Consider the following 26,962-nt stretch of genomic DNA (forward strand, 5'->3'; position numbering starts at 1 on the left):
TGCGGGCGGTTTCTTACGGCTCCTTTCCAGATTAAATTGGCGTTTATAGGACGCTGAAGGGCGAGATAAACGCTATTGACGAAGAGCCGCAACGATGGCACCTTTTATTCTGTGAGAGAAATGAAAGGCACCAAAACTTGATTTAGAGAATTGTGACAGCTCCTGTTCCCACGGTTTTCTTTCGCACGTTTCAGCATTTAGTTCAAAAGTCTCGTTAAGAGTTTCGGTGTGTATGTATTTCTCAGCAGAAAGCTAGTGCAGCTTTCCGAGCAGAGGGTGAGTGTAGTTAGCTCAGAGTTCGGGGATGAAAGTAAGTGTCTAAGTCATCTTTTCTTCTGCAAAGCCTTCCCTTCGTAGAAACCAGCCCAAAGTAACTCTGAACCACAGTCATCTCAGAGACTAGTTCCTCCCGCTTGCAGATTTGTTGAAAAATTCAGGGGAGCAAAACTATCTATGAGTGAATTCAAGTTTTCCAGCTTCTGCATTTAAGCCTAATTCCTTTCTACCTCCCAGAGGTAGAAAGAAACTTCCCAGAATAGAAAGAAACCGCATGTTTGAGAGGTGTAACTGGATGCACTTCAAATTCCAAGTGTTTGATACTTGTTAAAAAGGAGAACAGTTTGCAATGGGTTACCATGAATATATGTGAATTGCTTTGGGGTCTGTTCTTGTCCCCCTTGCATACAGTGCTGTTCATTTTATCCCTATGCTTGCATAGAAAGCTTCCTGAACTTTCTACCCTGCTGTGACAGAGAGCATCCGATCCGTTAAAACCATGAACTTGCTGCGCGGGAAAGGATTTTGAAAATATTTGAACCAATGAAAGTGATAGTGCTCCATCAACTGCTAGGCTTTCAGGGCAGAAAGTGGTATTCTGTAACAAGAATGTTAATTATGTCTCTACGCATCTATTTATAATCCTTAAAACTGTCAGGTTATGCTCTTTTTTTTCCCCTACGGATAGAAATAAGTTATTTTTTGTAACTAACTAAAAAAAAAAAAAAAAAAAAAAACACAACCCTTCAGTGGTGCTTTACTTGTAGCTACATAAGGAAAAGGCAAGCAATTGCTCATGGAAAGAACTGCAGTTAAGCTTATTCTAGCCCAAGTAGGTTGAGGGAGGGGGGGTTTAGCTTCTTTTTTGTTTGTTTGTTTTTTCTCAATTTTCTTCCAATATTAGATCTAACTAACTAGTCAGCTAAAGTGGTGAAATAGCATATGCTAACAGGCAGTAAACCCCTGCTCCTGGATTGGAGGTAAAAATAGTCTTTCACTGGGGGGTGGGGTAGGAAAGGAGGGGAAGCATTGAAAGTTTCAGGTTCTTTGAAAACTCCATACATCTGTAGTACTTCTCTACTTACTCATTTAGAGCTTTTGATTCTCCACTGGCTAAAAGTAGCTTGATGGGGTTTTCCTTAGTAGCTTAGGGGATTCTGAATGAAATGTTGCAACAGGTGAATGAAATGTTTATGTGGTTCAAAAGGCTTAATTTAATACAGCTGCTATTTCTGAAGTTTAGAGGCCACAGGTTACACAATGATGTTTACTGTTTTATCCTGCACTTCTGAAAACAGTGATACCACAACAGACGTTTGCAAAACGTTTATTTCATTTAGTGCTAGATGACATCTTTTCATCACTAAGGTATGTCTACAGTATTTCTGAAGTTAAATAGGTACACTAGAGCAATTTCTTTGCTGTAAAACAGGTCACTGAGATCAATGAAACGGCTGTGGTGCATGGGATGCAAATGAAGTAGGATAGTATCCAAGGTTTGTTAAGCCTCTGCTATCCTGCCGAGTGGCCACAGGAATACACAAGGGAACCTGAAATTGCAAAGCTGAACTTAATTATCCCTTGTCTAACTCATTCAGGCTGTCAGCAACTTTTGGACATAATGGTTTTATCAATGCTGTGTCTTTCAGTCAGTGATCTCCCTGTTCTTCTGTTTGATTCTTGCCAGTGACAAGTTTGAGTTCTGATTTTGCAGAATAGGGTAATTTCCTTAAAAAAAATGTGCAAGGATATATTATATTGCAGGGGCAGGCAAATTGAGAAATAGCTGCTTCTATATTTCTCTTAAGTATTTGAATTCACACTTCTTTCAGTAGAAGAATCTTTGAAATACTAAGTTTCTAATCATGAGTCATAGAAACGTAGAGGTCACAACAGGCAATAGAAGTAGGTTTTTCCAAATGTTGGGCCTCTGTAATAAATGGACATGAAACACTTGGAGACATAAATACGTTGAAATGCTTTGTTACTATTTTTCACTAAAATAGCCTTGAAACTGGCATAACTAATTAATGAAGGATTCATGCACAATTAGGAAGCCTCTGATCACACAAAACTGCTGTTGTGTTTTTTTATGTCACACATTCTATCTGCTTCCTCAGTAGACAAAGAGTTGCTGGGAATAGTCCTGTGCTGCAGTCACACCAGCATCTGGAAATAACTCATCTGGACATACTTGAGAGAATTTTAATGTTCAAGGGGTTGCAGGGGCCTAGGCTGGTTTAGGAGCCAACAGGCACCATGAGATATACCATCGTAAGATACATTAGCAAGTCTGTTTTCTCAGCCCCTTGCTGGCACTTTTAAATCTCTCTCTGGTTCTTGAATAGAGAAGTCATGTTTTGAAAGTTTGTGTTCTAGTTCTAGTACTTGTGTCAGTTCTATGAACTATTCTAGACTGCCAATTTATTTGTATTGGATTATTTTTAAACATTGACTTGTTAGATGAAGAGGCTCACCTAGATCAAATTCTAGGCATAAGTACATAAGTGCTTCAGGTTTATGGTTTGGAACATTAAGTGTCCATCTTCTACTAGTTGGCTAGTGTGTTCAATTTTGAAACCTTGCCCTCGTCAGTTTGGGGTAGCCTTAGGTTATGGCAGAGGAACTTGAACAAAGTTCTTTAGATGTTTTGACCTATTACATTTTGGATTTGCAAAACATTACAGAAAGTCTTCAAAAAAATTGTTCTCACATTTGAGATGCAGTGATTAATTGGGTAAAAATACAGGAAACAATTCACAAAATTTGCCATCCAGTCTAAAAAAAAAAAAAAAAAAGGAAATAGAAAGTTTTAACTACAAGTGTACAGAATAAATTCGGTGTACATTGTTTAATGTAAGGCCAGAAAGCTCTGTCCGCAGTTTCAGCCTTCCACCCTTCAAGTCCCTGCTACAATTAACCTATGAACAAATTGCCCTCTAGCTCCCCCAACTGAATCATTACAATGGAAGTGTGAACAGTTGATGGTTCTTCCCAGAAGGCTGACCTGTGTTTGTTCAGGTTTGATTTCAGTAAGTTTTACCTTTAGTAGGTTGACTTTTTGATCTCACTTGCATTACTCATGCCCTGCCAATGATCTCCTGAGAAGTAGCGACACTGTTCCAAAGAAGACAGGACCTGCTGGACCTCATTCTGTTATGGAGTTATGGAAAGAGCTTGCACTTAAATGTTTTGGGTAGAAGTGGTTTGAGGGATGTAAGAAGGATAAGGCCTATCAAATCTGTGAAAAGAGGAAGTATTGCCCCAGATGAATGAAGAGAGTCAGATGAGGCCCTGACATCTATGAGCAGGATATCAGAAGGCTTGTCGTCTTTGCAGTAGACTTCATAGTTCTAATCAATTACCAACAGGACCAGAGGAGCTCTGGGAGGATAAAAAGGATCATAGGAGGCTGTTGGGTATGGAAAGCACCGGAGCAAGTTACATAAAACTGTTTTCTCAGATGGCATTGCAAACATCTGTATTAGAGTCCTTGAGGCCAAAGCTAGAAGTGGCTCTGTAAGTTGTGACCTTATTTATATGCGGTTGTGCTGTTTCTGTGGATGCGTGCAGCAGGGGTTGTAGCAGACGTGTATCTTCCAGCTGTGTAATGTACCCAGGCTGGGCAATTACTTATCTCTCGGTGACTTTATGACAGTGCATGCTCCTTTTCCCTGAGGCAACCAAGCTGCCATGTCCTCTTGAGCTTATGCAGTCCTACTTGGTTGTTTGTGCAGAATTCTCTCTTCTCACTCAATAAAGCTTTCATAATGTCATACCCTGAGCAGGGGCTTGTCATGATGTCTGGGATGTCAAGCTCACATTTCTCTCGCCCACTTTTAAAGGTGATTGAATACGTGCCAATCAGAGAAAGAGAGGAGACGTAAAACAGGACAGCAGGTCAGCAGAGGGCCAAAGTGAGCCTGAATCAAAAATGTGTGGAGTCAAGGCAAGGGGGCATACAGTCCAATGAGCGTGAAGGAATGCTGGTGTTTTTTCTTGTTATGGACCTCTGAAACAGGCACAGGAATGAAGTGCTGAGACGTGAGAAACTTCTTATCTCTCGTGTCATCATTATTTGGTCTTGTTTGACTTATTGATAGGAAGTCCCTGAAAGCCTCCTGAAATCTAAATTTGTGGTACTGGTCTTCTCCACTTCTTCCATTTCTTGCAAATCCATATACGCTATGAGCAAGTCCCAGGTAAGTCATTGTCATATGAGTATGGAAAGCATTGCTAGAGGGTAGTTACAGAAGTGCCTTTTGTGATTTAGAGGATTAATTGTTACACTTGGGAGTGTAATGGAATTTTGTTTTCTGAGGAGTTTTCAATCAGATTAACATGCTCTATAATTCATGCAAACTATGGAAATGTCTCCCTTGGGCAGTGAGGAGTTCTACATGACCTAACTCCAAAATTAAATTCCAAACCTAAATGCCAAACTTGTGTCTGAAAATGTTATATATTCAGTAGGCAGAAGTTCATCTCACTGATGTTAGCCAAGTATGAAAATTTGGAAGCTTATTGCTTAAACCTCAGTAACTGACAACCTGCAGAAAAATCAACTTCTTTTTAGTAGTTCTAAAATAATGTGTTTTACTTCATGCTTGTCTTGGAGTAAGAACCCACGTGTTGTTAATTACTATTCCTTAAGTGATCTGCAGGAATTATTAAATTACAAAAAAATCTCTTGGCCCAAAGAAAATTGAATGTGATGTTATTGTGAGTGCCGAAGGTGGTTCCAGTTTGCTTGGACTTTGCATAATATTTCCTTTATGTCTTGGGGGAAGGCATGTGTGGGAGGAAGTGGTAAAGAAGAGATGAAAGAGGGGCAGATGCCTCTTGGTCCTGTGAAAGGTGTTATTTTTAGTAGAAGGTAGAATGCAGTTGCAGTGTGCAGAATGTGTCATCCTCCGCAGTATGGTGAGGGGTTCCTCACTGCACTACTCTGGTGTCTCCATTGGAGAAGGGAGAAAGCATGATATTTGGAAAAAGACGTGGAGAGGTAGTACAGAAGTAGAAGAGGTAGTGCAGAAGTAGAAGAAACCAAATCTCCATCAGTTTCTTCAGACAAATGTCAGTTGCTTGCCCTGTCACAAACCAGTAGGGAAAAGCTCAAAGTAATGTTTGTTGGGTTTTATTACTACAAATGCCTCTCCTGGTGTTTTCTTACCATGTAATAAAGAATTATCTTGTTCCATTAACCTGGTCTTTTCTGTTGAAAAGTCCATGACTTCCTAGGTATACAATCATTTAAGTCAGTGTTGGTTGTGAGAAGGTATGTAGCAGGGCCCACAGTCATTAGTCTTTCTCCTGGCTACTGAATAGTCTAGATGTATCCCTTGATTCTGTTTCCAAACTTAATCAATATTGTGTATGTCCTGTAAAAGGGATTCAACAAGTCCACTAAATTACTCTCTAATGCATTGGACAGTAATAGATTTCAGCTCTGGTGCAAGTACGGATGGGGGAGTGTGTGTTTGATTTATTTTGCTTTCCTGTCAAACGCTGTCCCCACCAGCCCTGGTGCACTGCCGTCCCCACCGGCGCCCTCTTCTGGGCGACTAACCCACTAAACCCCTAAGTTTCAGGTTCACCAGTAACTGTGTGGAATCTGGGAAAGTTAAAATCCTGCAAAAGAGCTTGTTCAAGTGACATATGTTTCCTTTTTTTATAAGACGTGTTTTCATAAACTGTGTCCTGCCGATGCATAGAAAAAAACTTGTTCAATAATTTGGTTAATGCTTATTCATATGAACATCTTACAAATGAAAAGCTTGCTTTATAGAACTTGAAATACTTTTAAATGTGTAGTTTCTACTTACCATGGGTACCACCGCTGCTTTCTAGAATGAAGTAAATATGTGCTAACCTGGCAATACTGTAGATTTTTCAGGGGGTTAGAAGGAATTTCATTAAGTTCTCTAAGGTTTTAAAAATTTCACTCTCCTTAGAACAAAGAGCTACTGCTAAGTAACTGCAACAGTGCAAGAGATACACAGGACATTCATGCAACATGATCTGAGATCCCCTGTAGAGATTGCAGTCATACAGTCTTTATCTGATAGACATTTGCAGTAGAGATCACTTTAAGGCTAGCAACTGATAGATGTGTAGTTGGAGAGCTGCTTGCTTTAGGTAAGAGTTTAGGTAGCACTCATGGGTATTACTTGTGTTTCTTATGAACTTTTAGGCTGAAGAATACTTGCAAAGTCAGCCTTTCCATCAGATTGAGTGTAATGTCACTTTCTGTCCTAATTTTACTAGCGATGGAGAATCCAGTCCTCACTGCCAACCTATTGTGTTCAGAACATACATACAATTATATGTACCTTTGTTCAAGAAGGAATTGAAAAGTCTGCATGGCCTATATAAGAAAGAGCTCAAACCCATCAAAGCTGAGTTACTGCGGTCTCTCCGTAGAGTTCTGGTGTGCTCCCGTTACCCACCACAGGGCCCTTCAGCTTGTCCTCCTGTTCAGACCATTGGTCTTTGTGTCCTAGGCGACCCCAGTGGAGTGTTCTGTGGGAAGACGTGTTTGGAAGGGCGTGATAATCAGTGGCTGGGCGTCAGCTTATCGCGGCAGCCGAAAGAGAATGGATCTATCGTTGTATGTATTAACCGCTGGAGCTGCCTGTCTGTTTGTCAGACTTCCTTCACCTTTCTTACGCCTCTGTCTCAAACATAACGTTTGGTTTTTATCCATAGGCTTGTGGACATAGATGGAAAAATATCTTTTACATCAAAAATGATCACAAACTCCCATATGGTATTTGTTTTGTCATCTCTTCTGATTTTCGAACTGAACTGAGCAGAAGAACATGCCCATGCTATGTCGGTAAGCAGAATGCTTGGATCCCTTGTAGGGAAGGCTGGGATACGTACTTGCACAGTGTAGTTTGTGAAGAGCCTGTGTTGCTCTGAGCAGGCTTTCTGCAGCCAAACATTTGAAGATTGAGTGCTGATGATATGAGCCCAACTTACAATGTAACTTTGGGAGCAAGATGTTTATCCCTTCAAAGAAAAGCTGCTTTCAACAGACAAAGAAAATAGTTTACATAGGACATCAGAGTACCTGCTTCTTGGACTAGATCACTGAATGATGTGTGCCCCTCAAAAATAGGCCAGTAGAGGACATCCTTTCTTTATTCTGTCATTTGCTTGCTCTACTCAGAGGAGTGCTTCACAGCAGAGTAGCAGTAATACCTGCCAGTGATTGTGCCACCTGCTCCTTGGTGTTTGATACAAACCTGCTGTGGTTCCTCGACACAGGGTGTGTCTCTATTCTTTACTTGCCTTCTGCCAACACCACCACTGTGGCATGAGATCGTCAGTGGTCCTTCCTCAGAGGACTTCAGGAGCAGAATAAGAGTCAAATAAATCCATCCCTGCCTTCCCTTTCATACCCAAATCCCCATCCAGGAGAACAATCTTGTGACCCTGGTCCTTGCCAGTGCAAGGAAGACCTGACAATCTGTCCTTTCTGTGCAGAACAATAGAGTAATGCCATCAAATGTCCTGCTGCTCCTTCAGAGACTGTTATAGAGACTTGGTGAAATCATGCTTTTGTCTTCAGTGACTTTTTAATTGAAAAAATCTATGGATGAGATGAAGGGAGCCCAGATGGGAGACAGATCACAAAGAAATGCAGGAAAATATAGCTGGATGTAAAGATAACTGCTAGGGATGATAAGATACCAGTATGTCTAAGATAGCCATAACACAAGTCTTTAAGAGCACTAAGGGAGGATCAGGGCAACTCCTATCAAGATACATAAGCCTGTCAATCAGATTACACCAGAATTATATGGAATGGAAGAGAAGAGTTGAGCTTATCTAGCTGTCAAACAATTTGTACTATTTCATTCATGGAACAATTTAAAAATAAAAGTATTGCCTTTAAAGTCACAAGATTTCAAAGGCAGCTGTGATCAAGTGATACACAGTGCTTTGAGTTTGTTACAACAGTGTATTGAAGGTAAAGGCTATATAGTAGAAACCAGGCTTTATAGTTTTATTACAGAACTGAAAAACTATGTTGTCTTGTTTTGGTTTTTTACTTGTCTCAACTTCTGTTGAAGACTTGGGAACAAATTCTGGAACTACGTGCTTCTCACACTTTTAATATTTCTTGCCTGTTACTAGAACATGTACGCAAGTTTGGAGAAAACCATTCGTCGTGCCAGGCTGGAATGTCTACTTTTTACATTGAGGTACGTATTAAAAGATACCAGAGTTCTCTCTCTAGACAGACTTACTTATATGTATACGTACATAAAAGTGTATGTGTTAATGCAAATATTAACAGTCTTTTACTTTGGAAGGGAAAAATCAGTCTTTTCTAATTTCTTTTTAAATGAATCTTGATAAGACTTGTGTGATAATTCCCAGCTAGTACTTCTACATTTATTTTCAAGAATACTTTTACATCTTACTAAATCCAAAGTTACTTTCCATCTGGAAAAAGAACAGGAATATAACAAAGTATGAAGTTTAATTATTCTCTTCAAAAAAAACCTGTTTGATATGGCATTAACATTAATAATGCTTATCTTCTTGCTTTAAAGAGTTATATTCAGTATTATTTAATCTCCATTTCTCTCTAAGATTATGTTTTCTAAAGCTCTCTTTTGAGGCGAGAAGAGAATATCCTGTTTGTTGCACTCTTTTAAGTTGTTTGCAACTTAAAGTTTTTAATACCTGTGTTTTTAGAAAGTCTGAAAATTATTGTCTGTGAGCTAGTGGTAATGCACCAGTACTGACCCAGATGCATCTTCAGTAGCATTTCTTTGAATTCACAGGAGATCTAAAGAAAAGCATTTTGACTTGTTTTCTTTATTTTCATGAATATTTAAATATGAATGACATGGCTTTGTTTTATTTTTCTTTTAGGACTTAATTATTATGGGAGCCCCTGGATCATATTATTGGACTGGTTCTGTTTTTGTATACAATACAACTGCAAACACAATCCATGGTTATACAGATTCAAATAACCAAGTGAAATTTGGCAGTTATCTAGGTACTTACAAATATTTATTACTTGACAAAAATATAAGCCAAAGAATTATCTAAATAGCTGATCTTCAAGTGAGTGTGGTGTTTATGAATGCCTTCTTTATTAATGCCAGAAGCACTGGTTCTAAAGATGTGTTCTAATTTTGTTAAAATATTATTTAATTATAAGGCTTCCTCTCTGTTCTTTTTACACGGAAACTTCTCAAACATTGGATTTCTGTTTTTATCATCTCTCCAGTTTCTGTCAGTTCTTGATTTAGAAGGTAGAGCTATGCTTTTGATTAGCAATAGTTTGCACTTCACTGTTACATTTGAAATGCTGCCAAGGGCTTTCATAGGAATAGATGTAATTATTTCACATATGATAGAAATGTGAAAAGTTTGCTACAAGGAAATCTGCAAGGAAGCAAGTCTTAATTGCATTGTCAATAAGGGGAAGTAGCTATGACCTTTAAAGACAGACTTGCATCCAATCAGTTTTTGGGTTGTTTTGGTTTTTTTTCTTATTCCAACCATATTTTGGTTTGGACACACAGTAAGGCAAACCTTATCTATAAATGTCTGCAAAGAAAGCCATGAAGCTCCTACTCATATACCTGTATCTGTGTAATTAGCTGAATGTAGTGCTAGAATTTATAGGGTCTATGCCAAGAACCATCAACAGCTTCAGTTTTCTCACTACACACTAAGAAAAGCTTGTCTGTCTTTCCTGAGCAAGAATATTTTTGCTGTGACCATTGGTATTTGCATTTTCCCATTCGTAGGTCCAGTTCACATGGATAAACATTTCCTGTTTCTGATTTTACCCTTTTGACAACAGGAAGCAGGCATACATTATGAAATAACTATTAAGAAATCCAAAGTGGCTAGTGCTTCAGAACCCAGTACTGAGCCTTGCAGAGGCTGCAATTGGGCTCTAAGGGAAAGGGAAGCAAAAGAGATGCAGGGTGCTAAAAGGTGATCAGATACCCACATCATTATGGTTCAACAGTAGCACTCCTAACCTTTCACAGGACAAATGAAGAACTTCAGAGAGTGCTTGCTGCAGCTTTCTAGTAACAATCAGCAGAAAAAAAATATTGCACCTGTCTGGGGAAAAAAAAAATCATTCCAGATTTCGGCTCCTGCAAGTATAAGAGAGAGAATTTCTGTACTGAATGAATCAAATAATTGATAGCCAAAAGCCAGATACAGGCAAGTGGATAAAAGCTTGCATAAGGACCATGCTGGAGAGGGTGCAGGGAAAGCCTGCCAGGATATGGTAGAAGGTAGGTCTCTCCTAGTTCCCTTGGCCATCCAGGACCTGAGATCAGCTGGAGTTTACTTTACAAATGTTTCTCCAGTGACCTGGTGCAACTGTAACAGCCAGCATACTGGCTCGACAGAGCCATGTCTCTTTTAAACTGCCATTTCTGCAGGAAAGTGAAGAAAAGGACCTTTAGCTCACCTGTGTGTCTGTCTTTGCAGTAACAGATGTGATAAACCTTAAATTTTGCTTTGTTTCATGCTACTTAAGCCTCTGCTTTGTTCCCTTATAGTAATACATGATGTAGTTGAAAGTATGTGAAGGTATCTTTTTTCCCAATTCTCAGCTTCTGTTCTGTCACATCTTTGGCATTGTTCAAGGTCAAAATCTACTTAGAGTTAGTTCTGTTGACAAAGATACATTTTATTAAAGTCTGAGTGTGCTTCTCCCTTAAACAATGAACAAAAATAGCCTTTACAAGTCATGGAAGTATATTGTGACCAGAGTGCAACTCAAGCACACGACTAGATGCAATTATCTACTTGCACTGTCCTTATACTGGCAGGGACTGAGAAGTTGGCTTCTTTATTTTCATTTTTCATTAGACTGTCAAGGAGTAATAATAAATGAATTAGAGATTGCAGGAAGAGTGGACCAAAGCATCATAACATTTAACATTTTCTTTAAGTTGAAAGAAATAAATATATTTAAGTACTAGACGATTAGAAGAAAGAAGGAATTTAGAAAGTCAAGCTAGGAATACACAGCTTTTTGATAGTATTTCCTTGACTGCTTCAGAGTATCTTGGAGATTAAGAACTGAGTTCTTTAAAGGGAATTAGCCAAATAAGTCAGTCTTTCAGGTCAGTTTGGTCTGGTGAAAGAGTAACGTTAGGCATTTAACAAACAGACTTAAAGAAATCACAAAGTAATAGTTTCTTTCAGGAATCTGAGAACTGCAAGCGGTGTTTCAGAAAACTGAAAAAAAAATGTAGCACTGACAAAGAGGAGAGACTTCTGGAGTTGGAAATAAAATGGCATTTGACTATGCCTTTAAATTTAAAAGGTCAAATAATTAATTCTCCCTCTCCTACCCAACGTTCTAATACCACAGTAAAAATGAGGACTGTTTACTGTACCTTTTGTGTGTGTGTGTTTGGCTTTTTGGTTTATTTTGTTTTATTTTGTGGTTTGGTTTTGGTTGTTTGTTTTTGTGGTTTGTTTTTTGGTTTTTTTTTAAGTTTGTTAGAATTACCAATATTTACACTTCACCAAAACCAAAACAACTAGAAAATAAAGGTCAGAGGAGGTAAATTAAGATTCATCCACTTAAGTGTATTTTTTTTTTTGTCGAATGAGTAAAAACTAGGTGTAGACCTTTAAATGATAAATTGCCTTGTTCAGGTTTTTTACCTTAAATGATGAAAAGAAAAAGCTGTCTTAATGAGAGCTTGAATTCTAGACAGTTATCTTGACAGATGAAAGATTTAAGGCTTGTTCTCATCTGATCCAAGATGATTTTTTCATTTTCTTTGCGTGCTGTGAAAATCAACACTCAGTCAGTAAATGCAAGAGTTGCAGAATATATTAACTGTCTTCCCTGTTTCAACTTGGCCATAATGTATTCTGGAAAGGGTAAGGATGACTACAGATCAAGGCATTAGCTTTCAGTTTGTGATTCTGTGGCTGGATGTTTGCACCAAAATATGGTCCTGTTTGTTGAGACCCATCTGTACATGTAGCAATATGTTACATACATTCATTTATGCAAGCTGATGCAATGTTTTCTTATTACATAACCAAGATTTTCTTCCAGTTTCTTCCTGACATTTGCATATGTGTATATCTGTGGTGCCCTGTGTGTGTATGTGCACATGCGTGTAAGTAGCACTTTAATTTTTCTGCAGCCCAGTTACAACAACAGTCAAAGAGTAATAATTAAATCAAGAATTTCCACGTTGCACTGTATGAACTTTTGATCATTTTTATTTGTATTGTAATATGGACTCAGTGAACAATTGCAGACTATGTATTAACAGAAGGAGTTTGCAATTTATTTTATTAGCCTTCAAAGTATAGGAGATAATGAGAGCCTGGGAAGAAATGAGTGTTTCTGACATTTGCTTCTGTTTGCCAGAATTTACCATTTGTATTGACTTTGCTTATATTTGAAAAACTTTCTTTTCTGTTTTCATTGTGGTGTTGACATCTTTTATACGTCTCGCTATATTAAAAAAAAAAAAATTTCTATTATTGAATAGTGCATTTCTAATTTACAGGATATTCTGTTGGAGCTGGACATTTTCTGACATCAGCCAGTATAGAAGTAATTGGAGGGGCTCCCCAACAGGAGCAGACTGGTAAAGTAAGAAATTTTCTATATTATTGGTTTGAAGAATATCCCCCTCATACCCATGATTTTCCAATTTAGATTAACGTATTAAAGGCAAGTGTTGGATAGGCAATGATTTCTCACAGGGAGAAAAGTGAAATAAGGAATGAGGAGACATAGTCTAGATAACATTGCTGTAAACTATGGTGTTAAAGAAAGGCCCAGATAGGAAATAATAAATCGCTTTGCCTCGTGATATGTTGCTTTGCTAGTTCACTAGCATGTGTTGTAGAGAAAGCACAGGACAGTATTTCAGATTACTACTTGCTGAACACTTATTTTCTTTTCATTTTAGGCATATATTTTTAGCACTGAGAACCAAATAAATATTCTATTTGAACTAAGGGGTAAAAAGGTAAATCTTTCATACTACTTTTCTGCACTGTAGAACTTTCAGCGTGTCTTCATCAAAATTAAAAAATAATGTGATTTCTTGTTTGCACACAGTTTGGTTCTTATTTTGGAGCTGCAGTTTGTGCTGTGGACCTGAATTCAGATGGCCTCTCAGACTTGCTAGTTGGTGCTCCAATGCAAAGTACCATCAGAGAAGAAGGAAGAGTTTATGTCTATATGAATTCAGGTTCTGTAAGTATTTTCTCTTAAAAACACATGGCAACACAGTCACTCTAGCATAACGAGCTAAGAAGAGACTTCCTCTCCTTTATCATACAGTATTTCAGGATGTAGGAAAAACACCTGTAGAACCATGATGACATGGTTCAGTAGGACTCAGTAGGACTGTGGAGCACACCTCCAAAGACTAGCTGTGTAAACTGTAGCCTGTTGTTACTTACACTAGTGTTAGAGCTGAGGACAGACTGGCTGTGTTTCACAGTAACTTCAGGCAGTGACAGGCTGCCACTACGGCCTCTTCTCACGCCCTCCTCCATTACTGAGCTTTCTATATCAGAAAGCTGATACAGAAAACTCAGTTGCTCTTCACGTGCCAGTTCAGAAAAGTTATTTAGCACTTCAGAAACAAACAAGGAATGACAAGTTTTCATGCAGTTAGTGGTACCCATCAGGAAGGAGACTGGTAGTCCTCACTTTGGCAAATAAAGTAACGGGACAGATCATGCTTTAGAATTAGCTTCCTTTTATTCTTTTTAAGGATCAGAAGTGAAAGTACAATCCCTATTCTTTGTGTGATTTGAATTTGGCTTTGTAAATTTTATCTTCATATCTTACTTCCCTTTCTTCCTCTTCACACTAATGCATACTTATTCTCTTATTCTTGCAGTTAACTTTTTCTTAGCATGTTTTCCTCACAGAGAACTAAGTCATTCCATGATTCCTGCAACTAAGGCACACACAATAGCTCTGAAGCAGGTACCGTTTGCTACTTTTTTAGCAAACAATTTTCTCAGAGCAGCAAGCCCCTGTATTCTGATAGGAGCTTGCTGCTGTTTACAGGTGTTTGCTAAGGGAACACATTGCTCTTCTTTTTCTTAAAGAACAACCTTCTTATTCTTTATTGTTCTTACGCTCAGTACTGTTAAATATCTTTGATAATGCTTGCTTCTGCACAAAGGAGTTTAGCAGAATTTTATATTGGCATTCAAGGCACTTTTAACATTTTGAGTAATATTCCAGGTCACCTGGCAGATGCTCTGTTGATGTGCCATTGACTCTGTTTTCCTTCAGGAGGCAAAGATGATAGAACTGAACATAGAACTCAGTGGGAGTGACTCATATGCTGCCAGATTTGGAGAGTCCATAGCCAGTCTAGGAGACATAGATAATGATGGTTTTGAAGGTAAGTATATAAAGAAAACCCCTTGGGTTTTATTCTGTCTAAGCAGTGCACTGTTCTAATAAACAAAAGGATTATGGAAGTCACTATTTTGTCATGGTGACCTGGCCTTCCTTTTCTAGGCCACTGTTTGAAATATAGCTGTTTCAGAGTCATTGATGCATAATACCAAGAGATTAGGTTCTGTCACTTTAATAAAAAGCATGAGCACAAGGTGGTAACATAGTCTGAAACTCTGCGTGATAGACCTTCCAGGACCATTCACTGGCTGTTTAGGGAGCCTCTAAAAACATAGCTGACTGGGAGGCCTACAGCTAGGCTGAAGACAAGCAGAGGGGGCCTGGCCCAGTGGCCTCATTCATCTTGTCATGTTTTCAAACAATTAGGAATAGTCAGTATTCCTGTCTGAAAAACTGGCACGTGCTTCTCTCCAGCAGAAAGGCAGGCACAATAAGTTGTGCAGGACAGGATTTTTCTATTATTCAAAAATTAATAAGCAGTTTCAGTTTTCCCATTATCAAAATATGGACTGTATGCAGGGAGCTACTATCCTTTGTGCAAAAATTGTGAGCTGATTCTGGGTGGTATCTTTATGAAGTCCACACCTTTCCTCACGCTTCTGAATTACTTTATATATGGTCCAGGATTGTCCTTTCACTCTTTTTTTTTTTCTGTTCTTGGTCCTGTTCTGTGACCTGGAAAGCTTGGAACAGTCATTCTCTTCCTATCTGGTCTTCTGGTCTCCTTTTCCTTACAGTAGTTTGGATTTTAGTGAGCTTATTTTTTTGCTTCTCTTTTTTGTTTTTTTCCTCCTCTGGTACCTGTTCCTCAAATTCTTGTTATATTTCATTACTCTTGTTTTGCATTACCTTCACAATTCTATACACAAGTTTCAGGTTTTGCCCCAAAACATTTGCCAACTGCAAAGGAAAACTGTGTCTAAATACAGGGCTGAGGAACAGAGAAGTAAAATCAAATTAATAGCAGCATGGCAAATTAGATGTATGACACAGAATATAATGTAAAACAGGCATCCTAAAACTGCAGGGGAGGCAGAGCAAACAAGCGGATTAGCTTTTGAAGGGAGCAAAAACATTGAAAAGAAAATTAGAGTCAATATTGAGTGTGGCAGTAGGAAATTTTGTAAGAAAAACAGCTGGAAGCAAAATATAAAGAGAAACTGGGTGTTAGAAACCATTTGTCTGTAGTAAGTAATAAAAAAACACATCAGAGCCAAGTTCTTCAATGATCTAAACCTTGTGAAGATAATGGTGTGCGTGTTGATGTAGAATCTGACCTCCTCAAGAACATATGTGGAACTTTAATTAGCACGACTTGGCTGTCCTATTTTCATCTCACCAGTTGAGACTACATGCTTTGTGTGTTTGAGTCACCAAAGCATGGATTGAGTCAATATGGATTCAATCAGAGAATTGTTCAGTAAAACCAAATTGTCAGAGCCTTGCTTTTCCTGGGATTTTTGGTTTGTTGCAGCATACAGTTTTGCTGATTTGCAAGTAGTTCAGTTTTCCCTATTTGTGAATCAAAGTTCACAATTACTAACTTGTATTAGTGACTTTCAAGATGATATAATTCACCTCCCCCTCCATCCTTCCACTTTTTGATTAACAGCCTCTGGCTATTTGAACCATGGGACTTTCTGGGGTAAGGGCTGTTGAGGGTGGATGTGTTGGCTGGTTGTGTGTTGCCACATCTCTCTGGGATTAAATCATGCAGGCATAAAACATGTCCCTTTGTACAAACCAGCTACCTTCATTTACTTGTTAAATGCTTCCTCAAGCCTGTTATCACCTGTTAAGGACATTTTCTAGAAAAATAAAGGCGTCATTTCAGGCAGCTTAATGAGAGTACTTCTTGTGTTTTACTGATTTAATGCATGTGGAAATAGCAAAGTGCAGAAAAATCATCATAGTTCCCTGAATACAAGGCTTGGGGGGATTTATCTTTTTTTTTTTTTTTTTTTTTTTTTTTTTAAGAAAGGCCATGATAATTTTGGCTGTTCCTCATGATAGCCTCTTAACCTCTTAAGGGTCAAATTCAGCATTGGCATGAACAGAGTTGTCTTGAACAAAATGGCTGTGTTTGGCCCTTATGTTCCAGAAATTTAGTACTTAAGGCAGAGTCAGATTACTGAGCTGGTCTGCGCTATTTCCATTTGCTTTTTATCTTAAGCACTTCTTTTGAATTCAGTCAAATAAGTTTGGTCTGGCATTGCATGCATCATCACTTGGATTTCTTTAATTCTTCCTTGTTCATGTTTCCTAGTCAACTGATTATTGATAAATTGTTTTTTTCACAGATGTAGCAATTGGGGCTCCACAAGAAGATAATCTAAAAGGGGCTATTTATATATATAATGGCAGACAAGATGGAATAACACCATCATTTTCACAGGTACACTTTTTCAATAGAAAATAATCAATCCAGAAAAAAGTTAAGCTTAAATTTGAGAGAGCTTTCCCTTTGTTTAACACTCAGACAGTCTGATATACTTTAAAATACTTCGATTTTTTTTTTTTTTACATAGTCTGTGATTTCCAGTCATAATATAACCTGTAACAGAAAAAGAAATTGTTTTGGAGGTCTCAGTGTTTCTGGGATGTAACATTTGCAGTAATTGAGAAATGTTACTTTCAGAGGTACATAGATATAACTGCCCTCAGCATCAAGATGCTTGTACTAACATTTTTCCTTGGAAATTGCAGTTCAAAGATTAACTTTCCAAGAATAATTTTCTCTTTTGTTTTGTTTTTTTTTTTCTCCTCAGAGAATAGAAGGACGTCAAGTCAGTAATTCTTTAAGCATGTTTGGACAATCCATAGCAAGTGGCATTGATGCAGATAACAATGGTTATCAAGGTAAATTAGACAATTTTGTTTATTTTTCATTTTTAAAAGAGATTCATATGGAGCAACCCTACTGTGCTACTTGTTACTTTTAACAGAAGCAAAAACTGTTCTTAAGATGACATGTTGCAGCTTGAATTTTAGGAAGGGAAAGAAAAAAGAGGTAAAGCTGAGGCCAAGCAGTCAGTTTTCATGGTCATCTATTTATTACTTAAGAACTGAGAACATTGTAACAGGAAGATCATAGTGCACAAGAGGAAGAAAAACATAATTTTTATTTTTATGGAAGTTATCTTATCTGCTAATGTCTCAATGAGCTAGTTTGGGCACTGGAAGCAGGTTTGGTGTTCAGAGTAGTGTGCTAATCAAAAAATCTTAGTGATATTCACATAGTCTGGATTTTCCAGGAGTCACTGAGCTCCTCGACTCTCAGTCTGTGTGAACAAGACATTAACCTGACTCGGGGCTCGTGGAATTGGATTAAGACTGTTGTGGAGCTATAGAAGTGCTAATCTGGTGTAAAACAACTTGGTTCCAAGTATATGATCATTGGTTTATACATATTTTCAAAATATTCTGACATTTTGCAGAGAAGTGTTATGTCAGGTATTGCCTGTCATGCCTCTCTGGGTGTAAAAGCATCATGTTATCCTGAACTGCATGCTGTGTGCTCTGTCTGTGTCAGCAGAAAAGTTATCCAGGCTAATTTGAAGTGCGAAGAGGCCATGCACCAGTTGTCTTCTGTTAGGTTGCCTGTTGTTTACTGATCTGGGAGTCGCATCCTCAGACCCTTATATCATTTAGACCCATCTGACAGATGCACTTTTAACTGTCTCACTTACGAGATATATATATTGTGTGTATTACCTTATTGAGTGAATAGTTTTTAGTTAGTTTGAAATAAACTAAATATGTTTACTATCTACTTCTATGTATAATTTCATACATATAAGATATTATATATATAACTGGATTGTTTATGTATATGTGTGTGAATAGAAATTTTGAATATTTGGATTTAAAAGGAGGCAAGTACCTCCTGTTTAGCTGACTTGTCCTTCAGGATCAGCCACTTAAATGTGCAGTAGAAACCAAATCATCACATTACAAGTATCTGTAAGCTCATCAAGTTAGCACACAGTGTTAATGGACAAGGGACAAGTATTTGAGGAATCATAGTCTAGATTAAGAAGAACAGCTTTCAATATTATTATATACCTTTTAATAAATAAAGAGCAAATGGTGTTTTAATGCTGACCAAAAGGTGAATATGCCACAAAATACTTATACCTGAGAAGTGATTACTTTTGACAAATTCTACTCTACTGATTTTTTTCTTTTTTTTTCAGATGTAGCAGTTGGTGCATTTCTCTCTGATGCTGCTGTAGTGCTGAGGTGAGATTGCTGTGTTTCAGTGCTTTTAAAGCCCATACAATTTAACTGTATTTTTTAATACAGCTTAATAAAATAGTAGAACATTTTAACATCATGATATTCTTGGTGTCTTGAACTTCAGTCATTAGGCTCTTGAATGCTCTACTACTGAAACATTTAAGTAAACACTTTGAAGAAAAAGAAAATATTCTGAAACTTCTTGAGGCCACAGACAATGTGCATACCACTATTTGGATTCTGAAAAATGCAGATAGCTTAAAAATGGTAATCTGTAGAATATGAAAAGTATTCTGTCAGAGATTGTTAGATTCTAACAATAAGCTATTTCTGAAATGTTTTCTGAACATTAACTCTTTTCTTTTCTTAGAACAAAACCAGTGATAATTGTTGAAGCTTCTTTAAAACATCCTAATTCAATAAATCGAACTAATTTAAACTGCATGGAAAATGGCCACCCTGCTGTCTGTATGAATTTGACGATATGCTTCACCTATGCAGGACGAGAGGTACCTGGTTATATTGGTAAGCTACCCAGAAAAAATTCCAGCATATGTATTCATTTTAAATGCACCTATCTATAGAATAATCCTATTGGTATTCAGTGGACCATTAATCTGAGTTCAGAATAAAATGAAAAATTAAAAACATGCATACCTTTTTTAGCTTATAATTACCCTATAGTATCGAGTCATTACAGTTTTATTCAATTTAGAATAACAACACATTCCTGCAAGGACTACTGTAATTATTTGGCCTGGAAGTGATAGTGACATTAAAGAAGTGAGATATTGTGAGGATGAAGGTAGAACTTCAGAGTGCCTATTGCATTGATGTAACCTAAAGTTCTGATGGCAACTGATTTAGATGAAGAAAGACTCATTTTTAGCTAGATAGGTGGGCTGTGACACTGGTCACAGAAAGTTCCACTGGGACTGTGGACAACCATTTAGTAATATTTTCATGGGTTTTGCAGCAGTACTGAAACAGTGCCATCATAGGCTATTTCCAGTACCTGAATTAACTTACCTAACAGTGGTGTGATTAAATTCACTCATAGTTTTTGAACTGCATTGTAATGATGCCATTTCAGATGGTCCCTTTCACAGCATCATAATAACTATATCTACCATTTTGATAGTTTTTTTAAATGAGATATTATACCACTAGCGTTCACAAAAAAATAGACTGCACTCACTCTGTGAATGCTTTCTTTTACATAGTTGCCCAGGGACCATGTTCTGTTTTGCACAGGGCCCAGCAGGAGTGTTGGCCAAGTTTGTCTGAACTTTCCACTTGCAAATGTCTGAGCTGTTGCTTTGCAATTAGGTAGGGAATGAATGGTGGGTGAATGTCGTTTCTTAATGTAGAATCAAATGGATTATTCAGCATGGTATTCAGATGTCCTCTAAAAGCAATCCTCCCAGAGACTGACCAAACCATATGGGACTGCTATAAAAAGTTGTCTTACACTTAGCAATAGAGAAAAGATGTTCCCTTCAGAAAGCAGCTCAAGCACCTGATCATTATGTGAAAGAAGGAATGCAGCAAAATTACTGAAAAATATATCTTGTATTATATCTCATATAACGCATGTTTTGCCTTAGGCAAAGCCTGGTATTGCTTGAAGCAATATTCATAGTGAACTTATCTGAAATAATTTACTGTCTAAATTTGACTGTATTGCCTGGCTGCTTTTAACCTACTTGTAACATGCTATTTGTAAATGGGAAACAGCCCTGCAAATAGACTGTATGTAAAACTAAATTGCTTAAATCTTCAGTGTGAGAACATGAAATATATTTAAGGAACACATTAGAGAGCACATCCAATGATGAGCTGTAAGGTTCCAAGTTCAGATCTTTTGAAATTCTCATTTGTTGTGAAAGATGAGTAGTCAGGTTTACTCTTGCTGGACTTGGACATAAGACATTTCAACTTACATAAAAAAGACTAGAGGGAATTCTGCCTATCCTAACTCAACTTTTGGCAAACATTAAGAACTAATAGATTGGTAATGCTCTGAAACTTACTTCCAATTTGTTATTATAACAATTCATGCTAACTTACATAGAAAGAAAAAGATGAAGTTAAACAACACTTGTAAATGTCTGTTGACTTGTTTGTTTGAAAATAATATCAGCCCTGTAAATAACTGAAGCAGGTTCTCTTTAAATAGATTCTGGTAGAAAACTATGACTATAACCTGACAAAGCTATCCCTCATGTAAATGCATGTATCAGAGATCAGTCATGATGCAATCAATTTTCAGAGGACTAGAAGCTTTCGTTAAGTATGGATTTATGTCAGAGGATTTCTAAGCAGAGCATCTAAAAATTTATATCATGGAACATACTTAAGGAAACGAGTCAGAAGACAATTTTGATTATAAACTTCTGAAAATTATAATTCTTAAGCTTTTATAACTCTTGTTTTTCCTGGGTTTCATTTGCAGTTTTGCTTTACAATCTGAGCGTTGATGTAAACAGAAAAGCAGATACGCAAGCAAGATTTTATTTTTTCTCCAATGGCACATTTGATACAATCTCAGGAAATATAAAGATTTACAGCAAGAATATGGCTTGCAAAGATCATCCAGCATTTATGAGGGTAATGTAATTTTCAATATGTATTGCCCTGTAAATCCTTTGTTCTCTTCTGTAAAGCACACCTGTTGCAAAAGAACCTATTTTGTTTACAACTTTTTTGTAAGTAAAATATTTGTGCTCATAAGTTCCACAGTTAATCTATTTTAATTCTGATGCTTTCTTAGCTTTCTCTTGGGAAGTCAGTGGGTCTGCCATCTCCTAGTGAGAATGTGCATAATAAGAATCACAGCGATGAAGTAGAATATGAGCATTCTTGACTTTTTTTTTCCACACTTTTTCTTGGATGACAGATCATAGATTAAGGCCAGTTTGGAACAACAAAAAAGATACGGTAGAACATACATTTTATGATGGAACTTTCCTATGTACTCTTTATTGCAAAATCGTTAAGCTTGTAATTACACACAGAAAATGTTTATTATGTTTTGTCATTTGTAACTATTTCAGAGAACATATGTATGGTCTTGCTTCCCTTTTGACTGTTAAGTAGATGAGGTAGACTCACCTGATAAGAAACGAACCCATTCTTGACCCAGACAAAGTGAAAGAAGATGATTGCTTAGAAGGGAGCCTGTAAGCATGATCTGTTTTTTGAATTTGTTGCAAGGAGCCAAGGGTGCAAAGAACACTACTTCCTTGGGATTGTTAGATTTTTTTTTTTTTTTTTTTTATTTCCCCCTGCAAGGGATGCAGCACTTACCAAGGGAAATACTCAGGGAGTCTAGAGGTGGAAATGGGGAAGAACATTTGCAAGAGTTTCATGAATGAATTTAGAGCTGAACAATGGGAAGAATGTCCACTGTCCTGAAAAAGCAATCTCTCTACTCTTTTGCTCACCAAAGTGAAGCCTGCACAGATGTGTTCTTCTCCTGGCCGTATCAACCTGAATTGTGGACCAGATTAGTAGTGAATGTGGTCACATTCCTCTATGAAGGTGTAAAGACAACTTTGTTATAGAAGGAATCTGCTGGTAGAAATGCTTCAAAGGAGAAACCATAGAGATAGGAGTCCTGCCAGGGCAAGTGGGAATGCCCCAGGCTGTTGGAGATCTGCAAGGTGTCAGCTAGCCAGGGGTGGCTGTACCAACACCAATAAGAGAGACAGTACCAGCTGCTCAGCAGGAGAAAGTTGTCTATTGGTTTCTCCAGAACTAGTGTTCGATTCAACAGCAACCATCCTTTAAATTGAGGATGATACTGACTTGGAAACAAGTTAGTGAGAATCTAGTCAGTAGGATCCTAACAGCAATAGTAGTCACAAAGTCACTATTAGCATGGAGGAAATGAACTGTATATTCATGCTTGATATGTCCCTCTGAAGGATGAGTGAACGGCCTGTCTTGAAAGTAAAAACAGCAATCAGGACAAGGATGTAATAGTTTTTTAGGCAATCCACTGGACAAGAAAGAATAGAATAAAAATAAAAATTTTGGAGAACAAATGGCAATAATTTGAAGTCTTAAATCACAATCAGTGGACATGGAGGAACCATATTTTATTAAACTCAGGAAAAATAGACTTATTTCCTGTAAGATCTTATCTAGAGGGGAAAAGAATTCTTTAAAGAAATACTCAGGACAGGGAATATTTAGATGTAAGGGGAAACGAGTAATAGAATAATGGAATAGTTTACTTAGTCTTTTCTCTTAAATCTTCAAGGTTGAAATTCTGACCTTTAGAAGCAAACATCTGTTGGGATGACTGGTGCAGTTGATCCTGCACAGAGGCTGGAAATTAGGCAACTGTCTGCAGCTGTAGAGAAGCCTGCAGGGAAGAAGTCTTCTATATCTTTTTCTTCTTCCTCTTTACTTATTTTTTGTTTCTGACACTATTAGAAGAAAACTCTTCACAATAAAGCTTTGGGGTAGAAAGGAAAGCTTATGGTATCTACTGGAAAATTGCCCAGATGCATCTCAGCTGCTAGTTGCACCTAAGGGAGTGTTACTCACAGGAGCAATGGCAAATTGGCATGTGTAAATGTTTTGTAAGCTAAGAGAGATCTGACTGACAGTCGACCTTGTACAGATTGCTGTACCAGCATCAGCAGGTATTTGTGTAGGAGGAAGGGTATGATTTGGCTCATCACTTCCTATAGTCTGTCATTAGTATTTTTTCCTTCATATAATTCAGTTTTCTTTTTAAGTCTTAATTAATAGCATTACAAGCATCTCCTTCCACCCACAGAGATTTCTGTACTTGTATGAAGCACCTAAAGTTAAATAAGTGTGAATGTCTGTCAAGTACAGTCTTTGCAAGAGATGATGTACATTTTATGTATTTTGAGTAAAGACTAATTAATAGCTAATTAGTATAATGGAAGTAATATAAAGCAGATGCAGAGAAGACCTTGTGGAAAATTATTATGAATTAGATAATATGTGATTTGGCCAAAGTAAGCTTGCAGATAAGAATTAATGTAGTGGCCATGTGGAGCGACAATCAGTGTCTGTCTATCTCCTACACTTAGGGAATCTTTTAATCAGGTTTGCTATTGTTAGTACTCTGTCCTTCAAGCTGTTCAGTTTTCACAAGTAGGTAGTTTGGACTCTGATCTACAACATTCCTACACAGTTGAGGCTTAATGTACAAAATGGTCGTGTATTAAGGAGTTCAACCTTCTTAATACAGAATAGGAAATGAAGAGAGAGAAAAACAAAAACTTAGTGGTACTGTGGGAGAACTACTTTTCATTTCATACAGAAATATCCATGGGGTTTGTCTGGCATTACCCTACTGGTTAACTTCATCTATTTTAGCCAGCTTTTGCCTGTTTTTTTCTGTTTGGGCAGTACAGCATTTCATAGGTATGTGTAAGGCATTGTTATTGACAGAAATAGGTTCACTAGTCAATAAGATTTATTTTAATAAATGACTCTTCCATTCTGAAATGCCTGATGCTGTCATTGAATGTATTTTGCTTTTCTGCATTTCTGATTACCTCTTGCAGCGACAAAGATGTCTGGAAAAATATATGAGCCATATGGCATATGAAATTATTTTACATGTAAAAAATCCTCCTCTTTAAGTTAGTTCTAGAGAACCTTGTAATCTTTAAAACAGAAGCATACATGTCTTGTCTTATATGATTAACTCATTAGGTTTCCAATTTTCATAGAAAGATGTAAGGGATATCTTGACTCCTGTGCATGTTGAAGCAAGTTATCATCTGGGGCATCATGTTGTACAGAAAAGAAATGCTCAAGAATTTTCACCACTTCAACCTGTTCTTCAACAGAGGAAAAAAAAAGATCTTATAAAAAGCAAGGTTAGTGTATGCGTTCTCTTTTTTCAAAAGCAGTAAGTAAATATTCATATTTAAAAAAAAAAAAACTTCACACATATGAAGCAATGTATTTGCTTATATATAGCATGTGAAGGAATGCCTTTTCCAGACCAGCACCCTAAGGCCTTGTTCTTAGTTAATAAATCAGCATACTGAAAAATGCCTAATTTTCCACCAAAAAAAAAAAAAATCTTTCCAGAAACAGTACAATTTGTATTATGATTTAAAGAAAAAAAGTTATGTACAGAGAACATGCAAGAATGTAGAATACTATATACCTCAGAACACACAGGTATGAAATTGTCTTTGAAATATTAATTCTTCTATTTCATTTCTTATTTCAATCTAAAGGATGAGTCACTTCTCACTATGAAATTGTTCTTTGAAATCCTGTGTTAAACATTCAATATCATATTTGTATTAATCTTGGAAGTGTTTCAACAATGTTGCTGAAATATTTGTTCTGTGAAGATATTGCAGGTTTTCAAACACAGAGTCTCTAGGGGGAAAAAAAGAGTGTATTCTTTGTTCTTAAATGAGTATGAAATTAATTTTTTTCTCAAAAAAAAACCCCAACTTACTAAGGGTTAGTAGGCTTTTCGTGTGACTTAAACAGAAGTCAGGATGCTCTGAATTTTTGACTACTAAGCATATTACGGCTTTTCAAAAACAGTAAAATTCATATAATTCAGATTTCATGAATAGTTATATATATATATATATGAATTATATGAAAGTCTGTTAGAAGCCTGAGATATGTAAAAGCTCCTTTCAAATGGCATGCTGCTTCTTTTCATCTTCATTAAAAATTTTGTTTTAGAAACCACAGAGTTAGAGAGAAAGAGGGTGTTGTGACAGATAATAGTGACAGAAATGTGCTCTATAGCATACTGATAACCAGGGCATGGACACATGCAACTCATGGTGTTCTCTAGTCTTATCAAATAGTACTAACAGTATGATAAGTTACGTTTGTGTAACAGAACTCTCTTGCAAAAGTTAACATGCTGTATCATAGGAGAGACTGCAGAGACCTCAGTTCTGGGCCCTCCAAATTAACCTGCCATTTTTATGTACTGACCATATACCCACTGCTTTTTGCCTGTGAGAGGCCAAGCCTGTAAAGTCTCTCTCTTGCTATTCTGGGCGTGCTGAACGTGTTTGGAAAATGGCAAATCGTAGCCTGATTTAACTGGTTTTAGGAGCAAGAGCTATTAGCTTATTCCAGATACCTGGTAACAAGGTGATAGGTTTTTTTCCTTTGGAAATACTTTTATTTTCTGTAAAATGCATAATACACTGAAGTGCTTTTTAAATTATTTGTCTTTTATAGTTTGTTTTTGCAAGATTTTGCTCCCAAGAAAATTGTTCTGCTGATTTGAGAGTTTCTGGAAAAGCTGTTTTTCCAAAGTAAGTATAATGTGGCTTTGATTTTTTTTGAAGGAGATTCGATAAGATTTTATCTAAATTGTTGCTTAATCTCTTGTATGTAGAGAACATTAATTTGCCCAAATAGACAATGGACTCCCTGAGGAAATACGAGGAATAAAGCTGTGTTTAGGTGAAGAATATTTTAAAATCATAAAACTTCCAGGAAGCATAACAGAAAAGTATGTGGTTGAAGAACCGTTCTTGCATTAGAAGATTTTACAGCTCATAAAATACATGTTCTTCACAAAAAGGAAAAACTTGCATTCTACACTTCATATATAACTGGGCTAAGGTGCAGCGCGTGATGCCTGCTCAGTGTGGAGATGTCAATTTAACAGTAGTTATGACAAGCTATCCATTATTTCTGTGGCTTTTATGAAGATACTGTACTTGCACTGTACAAATAAGATACTTTAGTTTTGTCGTAAGACATTGTTATGTTTAATTTTTCAATTATAAAATAATTCAGTGGCTCTTCTTCCTCATTTACTTAAGAATATTACATCTCCAGTTCTATATGGCTGATTGGGGCACCAGATGGTTGATTATTATGTGAGGTTTAGACTTTTTCGCTACAAGAGTTAGCTTGCATTTTCCAAAATTCATCTTGTTTTGTGACTTTTTTTTCATTTACATCCCTTTTTTGTTTTTATATATACCCTTTAGTATGTTTCAGTTTTTCCCAATCCATCAATTA

General features: G+C 37.1%; 1 protein-coding gene across 1 annotated transcript in view; it reads left to right on the top strand.

Annotated features, from left to right (window-relative positions):
• Window positions 1-4,463: 4,463 nt before the first annotated feature.
• Window positions 4,464-26,962, top strand: part of ITGA4 (integrin, alpha 4 (antigen CD49D, alpha 4 subunit of VLA-4 receptor)) — a 31,490-nt gene continuing 8,991 nt past the window's right edge. The window contains exons 1-16 of the mRNA XM_008940320.1: window positions 4,464-4,478; window positions 6,470-6,886; window positions 6,985-7,114; window positions 8,422-8,489; window positions 9,169-9,298; window positions 12,819-12,904; window positions 13,227-13,286; window positions 13,379-13,516; window positions 14,576-14,687; window positions 17,005-17,099; window positions 17,473-17,563; window positions 18,901-18,946; window positions 19,314-19,468; window positions 21,399-21,553; window positions 24,667-24,816; window positions 26,168-26,244. Coding sequence (XP_008938568.1) covers window positions 4,464-4,478; window positions 6,470-6,886; window positions 6,985-7,114; window positions 8,422-8,489; window positions 9,169-9,298; window positions 12,819-12,904; window positions 13,227-13,286; window positions 13,379-13,516; window positions 14,576-14,687; window positions 17,005-17,099; window positions 17,473-17,563; window positions 18,901-18,946; window positions 19,314-19,468; window positions 21,399-21,553; window positions 24,667-24,816; window positions 26,168-26,244 — 1,925 coding nt within the window. The remainder of the gene's footprint in view (window positions 4,479-6,469; window positions 6,887-6,984; window positions 7,115-8,421; window positions 8,490-9,168; window positions 9,299-12,818; window positions 12,905-13,226; window positions 13,287-13,378; window positions 13,517-14,575; window positions 14,688-17,004; window positions 17,100-17,472; window positions 17,564-18,900; window positions 18,947-19,313; window positions 19,469-21,398; window positions 21,554-24,666; window positions 24,817-26,167; window positions 26,245-26,962) is intronic.

This window comes from Merops nubicus, unplaced genomic scaffold, assembly GCF_000691845.1.
Source record: "Merops nubicus isolate BGI_N331 unplaced genomic scaffold, ASM69184v1 scaffold37990, whole genome shotgun sequence".
Lineage (NCBI taxonomy): Eukaryota > Metazoa > Chordata > Aves > Coraciiformes > Meropidae > Merops > Merops nubicus.